The 15,417-nt window shown below is 51.8% G+C and overlaps 1 protein-coding gene across 3 annotated transcripts in view; it reads right to left on the minus strand.

Annotated features, from left to right (window-relative positions):
• Window positions 1-15,417, minus strand: part of LOC134349631 (papilin-like) — a 120,658-nt gene that overhangs the window by 44,123 nt on the left and 61,118 nt on the right. For all 3 annotated transcript variants that reach the window (XR_010018732.1, XM_063054253.1, XM_063054242.1), the window contains exon 9: window positions 10,043-10,170. Coding sequence is in view for 2 of the 3 variants with exons in the window: in XM_063054253.1 (XP_062910323.1) it covers window positions 10,043-10,170 (128 nt within the window). In the remaining variant the exon portion in view is untranslated. The remainder of the gene's footprint in view (window positions 1-10,042; window positions 10,171-15,417) is intronic.

Here is a 15,417-nt window from a genome sequence, read left to right on the forward strand (position 1 = left end):
ACAGCGATAGGAGGGAATGGGAACGGCAGTGCGATGAGATCCATCCCCGGAGCAGCGACAGGAATGGTAATGGCAGTGCGATGAGTTCCATCGCCGGAACAGTGACAGTGGGGAATGGGAACGGCAGAGCGACGAGCTCCATCGCCAGAACAGCGTCAGGAATGGGAACGGCAGTGCGACGAGTTCCATCGCTGGAACAACGACATAGGGGAATGGGAACTGCAGTGCGACGAGTTCCATCGCTGGAACAGCGACAGGGGTAATGGGAATGGGAGTGCGACGAGATCCATCACCGGAACAGCGATAGGAGGGAATGGGAACGGCAGTGCGACAAGTTCCATCACCGGAACAGCGATAGCAGGGAATGGGAACGGCAGTGCGATGAGTTCCATGGCCGGAACAGTGACAGGAATGGGAACGGCAGTGTGATGAGTTCCATCGCCGGAACAGCGACAAGAATGGGAACGGCAGTGCGATCAGCTCCATCTCCGGAACAGTGACAGTGGGGAATGGGAACGGCAGAGCGACGAGCTCCATCGCCGGAACAGCAACAGGAATGGGAACAGCAGTGCGACGAGTTCCATCGCAGTAGCAGCGACAGGGGGGAATGGCAGTGCGACGAGCACCATCGCTGGAACAGCGACAGGAATGGGAACGGCAGTGCGATGAGCACCATCACCGGAACAGTGACAGGGGGAATGGGAACGGCAGTGCGACGAGTTCCATCGCCGGAACAGCGATAGGAGGGAATGGGAAAGGCAGTGCGATGAGCCCATCGCCGGAACAGCGACAGGAATGGGAATGGCAGTGCCGTGAGCTCTATCGCTGGAACAGCGATAGGAGGGAATGGGAACGGCAGTGCGATGAGCTCCATTGCCGGAACAGCGACGGGGGGATGGGAACGGCCGTGCGATGAGCTCCATCGCCAGAACAGCGACAGGAATGGGAACGGCAGTGCGATAAGCTCCATCACCGGAACAGCGACGGGGGGAATGGGAACGGCCGTGCGACGAGTTCCATCGCCGGAACAGCGACAGGAATGGGAACGGCAGTGCGACGAGCTCCATCGCCGGAACAGCGAGAGGAATGGGAATGGCAGTGCGACGAGATCCATCGCCCAAACAGCGACAGGAATGGGAACGGCAGTGCGACGAGCTCCATCGCCGGAACAGCGACAGGAATGGGAATGGCAGTGCGAGGAGCTCCATCGCCGGAACGGTGAGAGGAATGGGAATGGCAGTGCGACGAGTTCCATCGCCGGAACAGCGACGGGGAATGGGAACGGCAGTGCGACGTTTTCCATCGCCGGAACAGCGATAGGAGGGAATGGGAACGGCAGTGCGATGAGATCCATCCCCGGAACAGCGACAGGAATGGTAATGGCAGTGCGATGAGTTCCATCCCCGGAACAGCGACGGGGGAATGGGAACGGCAGTGCGATGAGCTCCATCGCCGGAACAGCGACAGGAATGGTAACGGCAGTGCGATGAGTTCCATCGCCGGAACAGCGACAAGGGGGAATGGGAACGGCAGTGCGATGAGCTCCATCGCTGGAACAGCGACAGGGGGAATGGGAATGGCAGTGCGATGAGCACTATCGCCGGAACAGCGTCAGGAATGGGAACGGCAGTGCGACGAGTTCCATCGCTGGAACAACGACATAGGGGAATGGGAACTGCAGTGCGACGCGTTCCATCGCTGGAACAGCGACAGGGGTAATGGGAACGGGAGTGCGACGAGATCCATCACCGGAACAGCGACAGGAATGGGAACGGCAGTGCGACGAGTTCCATCGCTGGAACAACGACATAGGGGAATGGGAACTGCAGTGCGACGAGTTCCATCGCTGGAACAGCGACAGGGGTAATGGGAACGGTAGTGCGATGAGTTCCATCGCCGGAACAGCGACGGGGGGAATGGGAACAGCATAGCAACGAGTTCCATCACCGGAACAGTTACAGGAATGGGAACGGCAGTGTGATGAGCACCATCGCCGGAACAGTGACAGGGGGAATGGGAACGGCATTGCGATAAGTTCCATCGCCGGAACAGTGACAGGGGGAATGGGAACGGCAGTGCGACAAGTTCCATCGCCGGAACAGCGATAGGAGGGAATGGGAACGGCAGTGCGATCAGCTCCATCGCCGGAACAGTGACAGGAATGGGAATGGCAGTGCGACGAGAACCATCGCCGGAACAGCGACAGGAATGGGAATGGCAGTGCGACGAGTTCCATCGCTGGAACAGCGACAGGGGTAATGGGAACGGGAGTGCGATGTGTTCCATCGCCGAAACAGCGATAGGAGGCAATGGGAACGGCAGTGCGATGAGCTCCATCGCCGGAACAGTGACAGGAATGGGAACGGCAGTGCGATGAGTTCCATCGCCGGAACATCGACAGTGGGGAATGGGAACGGCAGTGCGATAAGCCCATCGCCGGAACAGTGACAGGAATGGGAACAGCAGTGCGATCAGCTCCATCGCCGGAACAGTGACAGTGGGGAATGGAAATGGTAGAGCGACGAGCTCCATCGCCAGAACAGCGTCAGGAATGGGAACGGCAGTGCGACGAGTTCCATCGCTGGAACAACGACATAGGGGAATGGGAACTGCAGTGCGACGAGTTCCATCGCTGGAACAGCGACAGGGGTAATGGGAATGGGAGTGCGACGAGATCCATCACCGGAACAGCGATAGGAGGGAATGGGAACGGCAGTGCGACAAGTTCCATCACCGGAACAGCGATAGCAGGGAATGGGAACGGCAGTGCGATGAGTTCCATGGCCGGAACAGTGACAGGAATGGGAACGGCAGTGTGATGAGTTCCATCGCCGGAACAGCGACAGGAATGGGAACAGCAGTGCGACGAGTTCCATCGCAGTAGCAGCGACAGGGGGGAATGGCAGTGCGACGAGCACCATCGCTGGAACAGCGACAGGAATGGGAACGGCAGTGCGATGAGCACCATCACCTGAACAGTGACAGGGGGAATGGGAACCGCAGTGCGACGAGTTCCATCGCCGGAACAGCGATAGGAGGGAATGGGAACGGCAGTGCGATGAGCCCATCGCCGGAACAGCGACAGGAATGGGAATGGCAGTGCCGTGAGCTCTATCGCTGGAACAGCGATAGGAGGGAATGGGAACGGCAGTGCGATGAGCTCCATTGCCGGAACAGCGACGGGGGGATGGGAACGGCCGTGCGATGAGCTCCATCGCCAGAACAGCGACAGGAATGGGAAAGGCAGTGCGATAAGCTCCATCACCGGAACAGCGACGGGGGGAATGGGAACGGCCGTGCGACGAGTTCCATCGCCGGAACAGCGACAGGAATGGGAACGGCAGTGCGACGAGCTCCATCGCCGGAACAGCGAGAGGAATGGGAATGGCAGTGCGACGAGATCCATCGCCCAAACAGCGACAGGAATGGGAACGGCAGTGCGACGAGCTCCATCGCCGGAACAGCGACAGGAATGGGAATGGCAGTGCGAGGAGCTCCATCGCCGGAACAGCGATAGGAGGGAATGGGAACGGCAGTGCGATGAGATCCATCCCCGGAACAGCGACAGGAATGGTAATGGCAGTGCGATGAGTTCCATCCCCGGAACAGCGACGGGGGAATGGGAACGGCAGTGCGATGAGCTCCATCGCCGGAACAGCGACAGGAATGGTAACGGCAGTGCGATGAGTTCCATCGCCGGAACAGCGACAAGGGGGAATGGGAACGGCAGTGCGATGAGCTCCATCGCTGGAACAGCGACAGGGGGAATGGGAATGGCAGTGCGATGAGCACTATCGCCGGAACAGCGTCAGGAATGGGAACGGCAGTGCGACGAGTTCCATCGCTGGAACAACGACATAGGGGAATGGGAACTGCAGTGCGACGAGTTCCATCGCTGGAACAGCGACAGGGGTAATGGGAACGGGAGTGCGACGAGATCCATCGCCGGAACAGCGACGGGGGGAATGGGAACAGCATAGCAACGAGTTCCATCACCGGAACAGTTACAGGAATGGGAACGGCAGTGTGATGAGCTCCATCGCTGGAACAGCAATAGGAGGGAATGGGAACGGCAGTGCGATGAGATCCATCCCCGGAACAGCGACAGGAATGGTAATGGCAGTGCGATGAGTTCCATCGCCGGAACAACAACAGGAATGGGAACAGCAGTGCGATGAGCCTATCGCCGGAACAGCGACAGGAATGGGAATGGCAGTGCCATGAGCTCCATCGCTGGAACAGCGACAGGAATGGGAACGGCAGTGCGATGAGCTCCATCGCCGGAACAGTGACAGGAATGGGAACAGCAGTGCAATGAGTTCCATCCCGGGAACAGCGACAGGAATGGGAACGGCAGTGTGATGAGCTCCATCGCCGGAACAGCGACAGGAATGGGAACGGCAGTGCGATGAGTTCCATCGCCGGGAACAGCGACAGAAGGTAATGGGAACGGCAGTGCGATGAGCTCCATCGCCGGAACAGCGACAGGAATGGGAACGGCAGTGCGATGAGTTCCATCCCGGGAACAGCGACAGAGGGGAATGGGAACGGCAGTGCGATGAGCTCCATCGCCGGAACAGTGATAGGAAGGAATGGGAACGGCAGTGCGACGAGTTCCATCGCTGGAACAGCGACAGGAATGGGAACGGCAGTGCGATGAGTTCCATCGCCGGAACAGCGACAGAGGGGAATGGGAACGGCAGTGCGATGAGCTCCATCACCGGAACAGCGACAGAGAGGAATGGGAACGGGAGTGCGATGAGTTCCTGATCCCACCAGATCTGTGTCTTGGAGATTGTCCTCAGGGTGTGACCCTCGCCCGTCTGTCACAGAAGGGCAGGGCAGGGCGTCGGGGGGGGGGGGTCACTCTACTGGGTCACGTGACTCTTATCCCTGTGTCACCTGGTATGTTGCAAGCTCTGACGGGAAGCATAATCTTCGCAGACCAGAGTCTGCCAGTGCTGTGCAGAGAGAGCACCCACCTCAAATGCAGAATATATGGTGGGACATCCAGCCCTACTGATTGCAGTTTCCACAGACACTGGTTACTCCAGCCTCAGCTTTCCAGGAGAGGGGACTATTGGGGCAAAATTCCCTTCGTTGGAGGGATTCCCCATCCTAGAGTAACACTGCACATTAAACATGGAGGGACAATGTATGTAAAATTAAATAACTGTGAAAAATCGAACTTCAGGTATCCCAGCTCTGGGTTAAACAAAACCAGAGGTTACATTTTATATTAAGTGCAACATGTGACACTGGGCAATCACAGGTAGGAGGAGTGTGTTCCCACAGGCAGATGTGAATGGTTGAGTAACGTTACAACAACGGACAGAGCAAGGGGTGATTCATACTGTCACACCTACTCACCTCATGGCAAGATCGCTGCAGGGACGGTGCTAGTTTGCAGCATTTTCTGGGAACAATTCCGCCTCTCCAGGCCTGAAATGCCTGAGTCTCCTGATCTTTTGCCTTCTGCTGGAGGCCTTACCACTGAGGGAGAGAATTCCAAAGACCCACCGGGTCTTAGGGTGAAGGAATTTATCCCCGTCTCTGCCCGAAATGCCCAACTCTTATTCTGAGACAGTGACTCTGGCTCTGGATGCCTCAGCCAGGGCTAAATCCTTGCTGCCCACACTCCCAGATACCTCTCAGTCAGATCACCTCTCCCCCTCTAATCTCTGATATGACAAACCTGCCATCCCAGCAGTCATCACAAGGCTCCATTGAACACTAGTACATCCTCAATAGCACACAACAGGTAACGGTGCAGAAACGGGTAACGGAGCAGAAACGGGTAACGGAGCAGAAACGGGTGACGGAGCAGAAACCGGTAACGGAGCAGAAACGGGTAACGGAGCAGAAACCGGTAACGGTGCAGAAACGGGTAACGGAGCAGAAACGGGCAACGGAGCAGAAACGGGCAACGGAGCAGAAACGGGTAACGGAGCAGAAACCGGTAACGGTGCAGAAACGGGTAACGGTGCAGAAACGGGTAACGGAGCAGAAACGGGCAACGGAGCAGAAACGGGTAACGGAGCAGAAACGGGTAACAGAGCAGAAACAGGCCTTCCTGCTCACCAAACTTGCACTTACCATGACCCTAACTAAGAGTTTACGGGCCTTGAGGCCTATCTGTTGGAGCCTACCTCCTGCATAGCCAAGTTGAACAAACTCTCTGATGCTTCCTCACCTGAGAGGTGAGGGAGAGCTGGTCTTTGAAAGGATCTCTAGTAATTTATCCAAGGTCTGACTGTGCACACCTTGACTGCCAGAGAGGTTGTCAGCCTGCTCCTGTGAGGCAGCTCTGAATCCCACAACTTCCAGTTCAGAGACTGCAGGGCTGGGGGAGGGGGTGGTTGTTGGGGGGAGCACATATAGCACAGTCAACGTCCTTAAAGCTCTTGGCATCCTTTAATGAAATATGGAGACCAAAACCTGCACAGAGTTCTCCAGGTGCAGCCTCACCAGTGCCAAACTGCATCAAAAATTACACAGCTTGCATCAACTTTCCTCATTACTTGCTAGAATTTCATATGTCAACACACTGCAATCTGATTCTTTTATTCTACAACATCTGCAGTTCACTCCATTTAAACAATACTTTTCATTCTTCCTTCCAAAGTGGATAACCTCACACTTTCCTACATTATAGTGCATCTGCCAACTTCTTATCCACTCAGGTAACTTACCCATAGCCCTCTGCAGCCTCTTTCTGTCAATTACCTAACTTGTTAACCTACCTATTTCTGTTTCGAATGTATCTCATTACCAAGTTCTCAAGGATGGTAGAAAGAGGAGCAGTGATGTGGAAGTGACAAAGAGTTTGAAATAAATGGTCTAGGTCTGTTGTGAGCACTCTTTTGGCAAGAGATTACAATTTCCCAGAGTTTTGCTGGACCGGAGCATCTGGGAGATAACATACCACCCTGGCTTCCCTTCTGCAGCCACAGAATCTCCTGTCCATCCCTCTAACTATCGAGTCTCCTATCCCTACTGCTCTGCCTGACTTTACCCTTCCTTGCTGAGCTGCCAAGCCGGCTACAGTGCCATTGGCCTGGCTGCTGCTGCTAATGTGGCCTGATAAGTCACCCCACCCGGCAGTATCCAAAAGGGCATACTTGTTGCTGAGGGGAATGACCATAGTGGAACCCTTTGCTGACTGCTTACTCCCCTTACTTCTCCTGGTCACCCATCTACTCTCCCTTACTTCTCGTGGTCTCCTATCTACTCTCCCTTACTTCTCGTGGTTACCCATCTACTCTCCCTTACTTCTCCTGGTCACCCATCTACTCTCCCTTACTTCTCATGGTCACCCATCTACTCTCCCTTACTTCTCGTGGTCACCCATCTACTCTCCCTTACTTCTCGTGGTCTCCTATCTACTCTCCCTTACTTCTCGTGGTCTCCTATCTACTCTCCCTTACTTCTCGTGGTCTCCTATCTACTCTCCCTTACTTCTCGTGGTTACCCATCTACTCTCCCTTACTTCTCCTGGTCACCCATCTACTCTCCCTTACTTCTCGTGGTCTCCTATCTACTCTCCCTTACTTCTCGTGGTTACCCATCTACTCTCCCTTACTTCTCCTGGTCACCCATCTACTCTCCCTTACTTCTGGTGGTCACCCATCTACTAGACACTAGAATACTACAGCACAGTACAGGCCCTTCCGCCCTCGATGTTGTCCCAATCCATATATGCCTTTAAGAAAAAGTACTAAACCCACACTACCCTGTAATCCTCTATTTTTCTTTCATCCATGTGCCTGTACAAGAGGCCCTTAAATACCCCTAATGTTTTAGCCTCCACCACCATCCCTGGCAAGTCATTCCAGGCACCCACAACCCTCTGTGTAAAAAACCCTGATGTCTCCCCTAAACTTCCCTCCCTTAACTTTGTACATATGCCCTCTGGTGTTTGCTATTCGTGCCCTGGGAAACAGGTACTGGCTATCCACCCTATCTATGCCTCTCATAATCTTGCAGACCTCTGTCAAGTCCCCTCTCATCCTTCTACGCTACAAAGGGAAAAGTCCCAGCTCTGCTAACCTTGCCTCATAAGACTTGTTTTCCAATCCAGGCAACATCCTGGTAAATCTCCTCTGCACCCTCTCCATAGCTTCCACATCCTTCCTATAATGAGGTGACCAGAACTGAACACAATACTCTAAGTGTGGTCTCACCAGAGATTTGTGGAGTTACAACATGACCTCTCTACTCTTGAACTCAATCCCCCATTAATGAAGTCGAGCATTCCATAGGCCTTCTTAACTATCCTATCAACCCGTGCAGCGACCTTGAAGGATGTATGGATTTGAACCCCAAGGTTCCTCTGTTCATCCACACACTTAAGTAACCGACCATTAACCCTGTACTCAGCCTTCTGGTTTGTCTTTCCAAAATGCATCACCTCACACTTATCTGGATTGAACTCCATCTGCCACTTTTCTGCCCAACTCTGTATCCTGTCTATATCCTCTTGTAACCTTTGACAACCTACAGTTCCATCCACAACTCCTCCAATCTTCGTGTCATCCGCAAACTTACTCACCCATCCTTCTGCCTCTTTATTCAGGTCATTTATAAAAATCACAAAGAGCAGGGGTCCCGGGACAGATTCTTGCGGCATTCCACTAATCACTGACCTCCAGGCAGAATACTTTCCTTCCACTACTACCCTCTGCTTTCTTCCTATAAACCAATTTTTTTATCCAAACAGCCAAGGTTCCACTGATCCCATACCTCATGACTTTCTGGATGAGTCTCTTGTGGGGAACCTTGTCAAACGCCTTGCTAAAATCCATGTAGACCACATCTACTGCCCTACCCTCATCAATTTCTTTTGTTACCTCTTCAAAAAACTCAATTAGGCTCGTGAGGCACGACCTATCCTTCACAAAGCCATGTTGACCATCCTTGAGTAGACTGTACTTCTCCAAATGCTCGTAGATCCTATCCTTAAGAATCCTTTCCAATAGTTTGCAGACCACTGACGTAAGACTCATCGGTCTATAGTTCCCAGGATTCTCCCTATTACCTTTTTTAAACAAGGGAACTACATTTGCCATTCTCCAATCCTCCGGCACCTCCCCTGCAGCCAGAGAGGATTCAAAGATCATAGCTACTGTTCCAATGATCTCCCCTTACTCCTGGTGGTCCCCCATCTACTTTCTGAAGCATGCACTCTGGATGTGAGCACCTCAGTAAAATGAAGTTTTCAGTTTTCCATGTGGTCCTGTGTGTGCCCAGCTCCAGCTCCTTAATGTTGTCAGTCATAACCTGAAGTTGGGTGCAATTCCTGCAGATGTAGTCATCACCCAGACTGTTAGGTACCACGTCATTTAGAAGGAGCATTCCACTGCCTGAACTACTGTCCTGCCTACACTTGGTATGCCTCCAGCTTCTCAAACGCAAGTTCTAGCCTGCACATGTTCTCATCCAAGCCTGCTGACCCAAAGCCACTGTCCACTTACACAGTCCCTCCCTAAAGTTTACAAAGAACGGTGCAAGAAACAGAAGACATCCAGGGAGTGGCAATTCGGTGGGTGAAAATGCCTTGTTAATGAGAGAGGTCAGAGGAGAATGGTTCAAGCTGACAGGAAGGTGACAACAGTTCAAACAACCACACGTTACAACAGTTGTGTGCAGGAAAGCACCTTTGGACACACAGCACATCGAATCCTAAAGTGGATGGACTATAGCAGCAGAAGACCATGAACATACAGGAGGTACCTAACAGAGAGGCCGCTGAGGATAAATATAGGCAAACAGGTCTAGCTCAGATACATATCTAAGTCAGTATGCATCAGCTGGTCTGTTTCTGTCATGCAATTTCACTGCATGGGAGCAGTCCCATCACTGGGGGACATAGAAGACACTACCAATGCTGTAATCTACACCAGGACTGATGCAGGGTCTTGACCCAAAACACCTCCCCCCTCCCCACAGATGAGCACAACCGGCCAAGCTCCTCTAACAGACTGTGGTCCTTCCGCCTGAGAGGTTCCTGCTTTGACGTCTAACATGACCACATCAACACTACCTTGGACCTTTAGCTCAACTTGGCGAACATCTTGGTCCCGTCCGTTCGATGCTTGACAGGTATACAACCCAGCGTCTTGCTGCTGAACCTTGCTGATCACCAGTGAGTCGTCGGAAAGTTTGCTGTGCCTACCAGAACAGAGATCGATCAGGTCAGAACAAAATGATCACTTACCCCAAGTCAGTACAGCCCACAGATTAAACAAGGACCCCATTCTCAGAGAGCAGTTATCTTGGATCGTGCCCCTGTAGCTTTCAGTACCTGAGGAAGAGCAGGAGTTCTCCCTGGTGTACTGCTCACTGAGATTGTCAACACCATTGAAACCAACACCTGTTCACCTTCACCTCAGCTTGCTGCCCAGTGGATTTACTATGTCCACCTGGAACAGGTCCTTCGGCCCCCAGTGTTGTTTCAAACTAATTAAATTAGTAAATAAATGCCTAAATAAATGAATCCGTCCTGTGCAGACAATGTCCATATCCCTCCATTCTGTGTATACCCATGTGCCAGTCTCTGTGACAATGTCCATATCCCTCCATTCTGTGTATATCCATGTGCCAGTCTCTGTGACAATGTCCATATCCCTCCATTCTGTGTCTATCCATGTGCCAGTCTCCGTGCTTTTGAAACATATCTGCTCCCACCTGTCTGACAGCACATTCCAAGCACCTGCACTCTCTCAGTTAGACACTCATTCCTTTGAACTTCCCCCTTGTCACCTCTTAGTAAGAGACATATGGGAAAACTCTACTCTACCTTTGCCCGATAATTTTATAATCTTCTGTCAGGTCTCCCCTCAGGCTCTGTTGGTCATGAGTAAACAATCCTAGTTTGTCCAACTTCTCCTTATAGTAAATACCCTCTCATCCAGGCTGTGCCCTTGTATCAGAATCAGGTTTAATATCACTGGCATATGTTGTTGTTTTGTGCCGGTGGTACATTACAACACATAATAATAAAAACTACTGTATAATGAGCAAATAAAAACATTAAATTAGGAAGTAGTGCAGAAAGAGAGTGGAAAAAGAACTGAGGAAGTTCCTGTTCTTGAAACACTGAGTGTGTGTCTTCAGTCTCCCGTACCTCCTCCTTGAGAAGTGGGCATGTCCTGGGTCTTTAATGATGAATGCTGCTTTTTCGAGGCATTGCCTTCTTAAGGTGTGCTCGGTGCCAGGGAGACTAGTGTCCATGATGGGGCTGGCTGAGTTCACAACTTTCTGCCGCTCTTGCTGTGCAGCGGCTCCTCCATACCTGACAGTGATGCAACTAGTTAGAAAGCTCTCCACGGTACATCTGTAGGAATTTATGAGTATTTTTGATGACAAACCCATTCCCGTCAAACTTCTAAAGAAAAATAGTTTCTGTCATGGCTTCTATGTAATTGCATCTATATGTTGGGCCCAGGATAGATCTTCAGACATGTTGACACCCAAGAACTTGTCTCACCTTTTCCACTGCTGATCCCCTGACGAGGACTGGTGTGTGCTCCCTCGACTTCCCCTTCCTGAAGTCCACAATCAATTCCTTAGATCACTGATGCTGAGTGCAAGGTTGTTGTTGCCACACGATCAACCAGCTGATCTTTTTCACCCCTCGTCACCATCTGAAATTCTGACAATTGTGTCACCGGCAAAATTGTAGATGGTGTTTGAGTGTTGCCATGCCTCATAGTTGTTGGTGTAGAGAGAGTTGAGGTGTGCCAGTGTTGGATTATCAGTGAGGAAGAGATGTTATTTCTGATCTCCACAGACTGTGGTCTCCTGATGAGAAAGTCAAGGATCAAATTGCAGAGGAAGGTACAGATGCCCAGGTTCTGGAGTTGTTGATGAGCACTGAGGTATGGTGGTGTTGAACGCTGAGCTGTAGTCATTTTTGAAATTTTCGTTTTTTTTTCCTCCAACGGCGTTCAGAGAGGCGGGACTGCGCAGGTGTCTGACGTCGGGCAGTGCAGCGTGGCAGATTTAAAAGGAACAGAGCCTTATACAGCGGGCAGCGGAGTTTGCGGGCGGCGGAGTGAGCTGGAAGCAGAGTGAAAGCTTAAGGGCTTCGGCTCAACGGGCTTAGGCGGAAATGGGCGAGGCGAGGAAGGTTTGGTACTCATTTTCTGTTGTTATTTGAGGAGAGGGGCAGTATGAGTGTGAGGGCAGTTTGTTGTTCTCGGTGTCGGATGTGGGAGGCCCTGGAGTTTCTAAGCCTCCCGGACGTCTACATCCGCGCCAAGTGCATTGAGATGCAGCTTCTAAGGGACCGCGTTAGGGAACTGGAGCTGCAGCTCAATGACCTCCGTCTGGTCAGGGAGAGTGAGGAGTTGATAGAGAGGAGTTATAGGCAGGTAGTCACACCGGGGCCATGGGAGGCAGACCAGTGGGTCACGGTTAGGAGGGGGAAGGGGAAGAGTCAGGTAATAGAGAGTACCCCGGTGGCTGTGCCCCTTAACAATAGGTACTCCTATTTGAGTACTGTTGGGGGGGGGAACAGCTTACCTGGGGGAAGCGACAGTGGCCGTGCCTCCGGCACAGAGTCCGGCCCTGTAGCTCAGAAGGGTAGGGAAAGGATGAGGAGGGCAGTTGTGATAGGGGACTCGAAAGTAAGGGGGTCAGATAGGCGATTCTGTGGACGCAGTCCAGAGACCCGGATGGTAGTTTGCCTCCCTGGTGCCAGGGTCCGGGATATTTCTGATCGTGTTCAAGATATCCTGAAGTGGGAGGGTGAGGAGCCAGAGGTCGTGGTACATATAGGTACCAATGACATAGGTGGGAAAAGGGAAGAGGTCCTGAAAGGAGAATATAGGGAGCTAGGAAGGGAGTTGAGAAGAAGGACCGCAAAGGTAGTAATCTCGGGATTACTGCCTGTGCCACGCGACAGTGAGAGTAGGAATGCGATGAGGTGGAGGATAAATGTGTGGCTGAGGGATTGGAGCAGGAGGCAGGGATTCAAGTTTTTGGATCATTGGGACCTCTTTTGGCGCAGGCGTGACCTGTACAAAAAGGACGGGTTACACTTGAATCCTAGGGGGACCAATATCCTGGCAGGGAGATTAGCGAGGGCTACTAAGGTGACGTGAGTGAAACTGGGCGATGGTCACTGAGGCAGCTCACCCTGCTGCTCTTGTCGCTCTTTTGAAGCACATGGGAACCTCCAATGGCAGCAGTGAGAGACTGAAGGTTGTCCTTGAACAATTCCCACCAATTCGTTGGCACAGGTTTTCAGTGCCCTAGCCGGGACAACATTAGGGCCAGAAGCCTTGCGAGTGTTCACCCTTTTGAAAGATGTTCTGACCTTGGCCTCCAAGACAGATCACAGGGTCACCAGATGCTGCAGGGATTTGCCAAGGTGCAGCCTTATTCTCCCTTTCGAAGTGTACATAAAAGGCATTGAGCTCAAGTGAAAATGAAGCATTGCAGTCAGACATGGCCTCCAAATCCATCTTTAATCTCAATCAGAATTGCTTTTCTCGCTCTTAAGATAGCCTTCTGTACATCATACCTGGACTACTTGTATAGTTCTGGATCACTGGTTTTGAATGCCACAGATCTAGCCCTCAGCAGACTATGAAGCTCCTGGTTCATCCTTGCCTTTTGGTTTGGGTATATTCAGTATGTTCTTGAAGGTACACACTCATCCACACAGGTCTTGAAATTGGTGACAGCTGAGGTGTATTAGTTCAGATTGGAAGATAAATCTCTGAACACTGTCTAGTCCACCAACTCAAAGCATCCCTGTAAGAGCCCCTCCACCTCTCCTGACCATACTTTCTTGGTCCTCCCCACTGATGCTGCGGGCTGTAGTCTCTGTCTATACACTGGGAGTAGAACAGCAGCCAGGTGATCAGGCTTTCCAAAGTGCAGGCGTGGGATGGCACAGCAAGCGTTCTTGATGACGGTATAACTGTGGTCAAGTGTGTTAGCTCCTCTGGTTCCACAGGTGATATGTAGTTGTTCAGAGACTTCTTCAAAATAGCCTGATTGAAATCCCCCGCAATGATGGGAAAGGCATCTGGCTGAGCTGTTTGCTCAGATTCTCCAGTGCCTTCCTGATGTTGTCCTGAGGTGGAACGTACACCGCTACCAGGATGATGGCGAGAAACTCCCTTGGCAGAAAAAATGGATGTCTGATTGCTCGATGTTTTAGGTTGGGTGAGAAGGACTGAGACAAAACCACCACATCTGTAAACCATGATGAGTTAATCATGAAACATACTCGCCCTCCTCTACCTTCAAAAGGCTCATCTGTCCTGTCCTTGTGGGCTGCAGTGCTGCATCCAAAATGGTGGGGGTGAACCATGTTTCAATGAAGTACAGTACACAGCAGTCCCTCAAATCCTTTTGGTACTGCCGTCTTGCTCTGAGGTCTTCAATTACATTTTCCAGAGAGTGTACATTTGTCAGCTGGATAGTCAGGAATAGGGGTGGGGGTGGGGGGAGAGGGTGGCCTGAGGCCTCTGTGTTTCAATGGTACCTGTAGCCCAGCTTTTGTTTTCTTAAAGTGGAACTGACTGCACTCGCAACCCAGGTGTACCATCTGGGATCTGCCAATTTTGAGTATCAATGGATACAGAAACTGAAGCGGGAGGTCACGGTGTCAAAAGTAGTATCGCGTAGGACGGAAGAAACGGATGAGGTCCTCCGTGACTGCTTTCAATCGGTGGACTGGTTAGTATTCAAGAACTTGGCAGCTAACTTCGATGAGTACGTCTCAGCTATCAAAGACTTTATTTGGAAAGGCACGGAGGACTGTGTGTCTCGCAAGACGATCCGGGTACTCCCTAACCGGAAACCTTGGATGAATTAAGAGGTCAAGTCCCTTTTGATGGCTAGAGCTGCAGCTTTTAGGTCCGGGGATACCAGTCACTACATGGAATCCAGGCGTGAACTCCGGAAAGCCATTAAGGGCACCAAGAGGCAATATCGAGCCAAGTTGGAAGCCCAGGCTAACCAGAGGGATGCCAGTAGACTATGGCAGGGTCTAAATGAGATTACTGGGTGCAAAGAAAAGGCTAGGAATATCAATAACTGTGGCGCTTCTCTTCCTGATGAACTTAACGCATTCTACTCAAGATTCAAATAGAAGAGGAGCATCCCGCTCCCTCCGGATGAACTGGACCTGGTGGCATCGAGATTCATCGTCACCGAGAACGTTAGAAGGGCCTTCCTGAAGATAAATCCAAGGAAGGCGACGGGCCCAGATGGCGTCCCAGGATGGGTTCTCAGGGCCTATGCAAGCGAGCTAGCTAGAGTGTTTGCTGACATCTTCAACTGCTCCTTGCTTCAGTCTAAGATCCCCTTGTGTTTTAAGAAGGCAACGATAATCCCAGTGCCGAGGAAGAGCAAGGTGGCATGCCTGAATGACTATTGACCTGTGGCTCTGACATCAAT

The sequence above is a fragment of the Mobula hypostoma genome, chromosome 1, assembly GCF_963921235.1.
Source record: "Mobula hypostoma chromosome 1, sMobHyp1.1, whole genome shotgun sequence".
In the NCBI taxonomy this organism is placed as follows: domain Eukaryota; kingdom Metazoa; phylum Chordata; class Chondrichthyes; order Myliobatiformes; family Myliobatidae; genus Mobula; species Mobula hypostoma.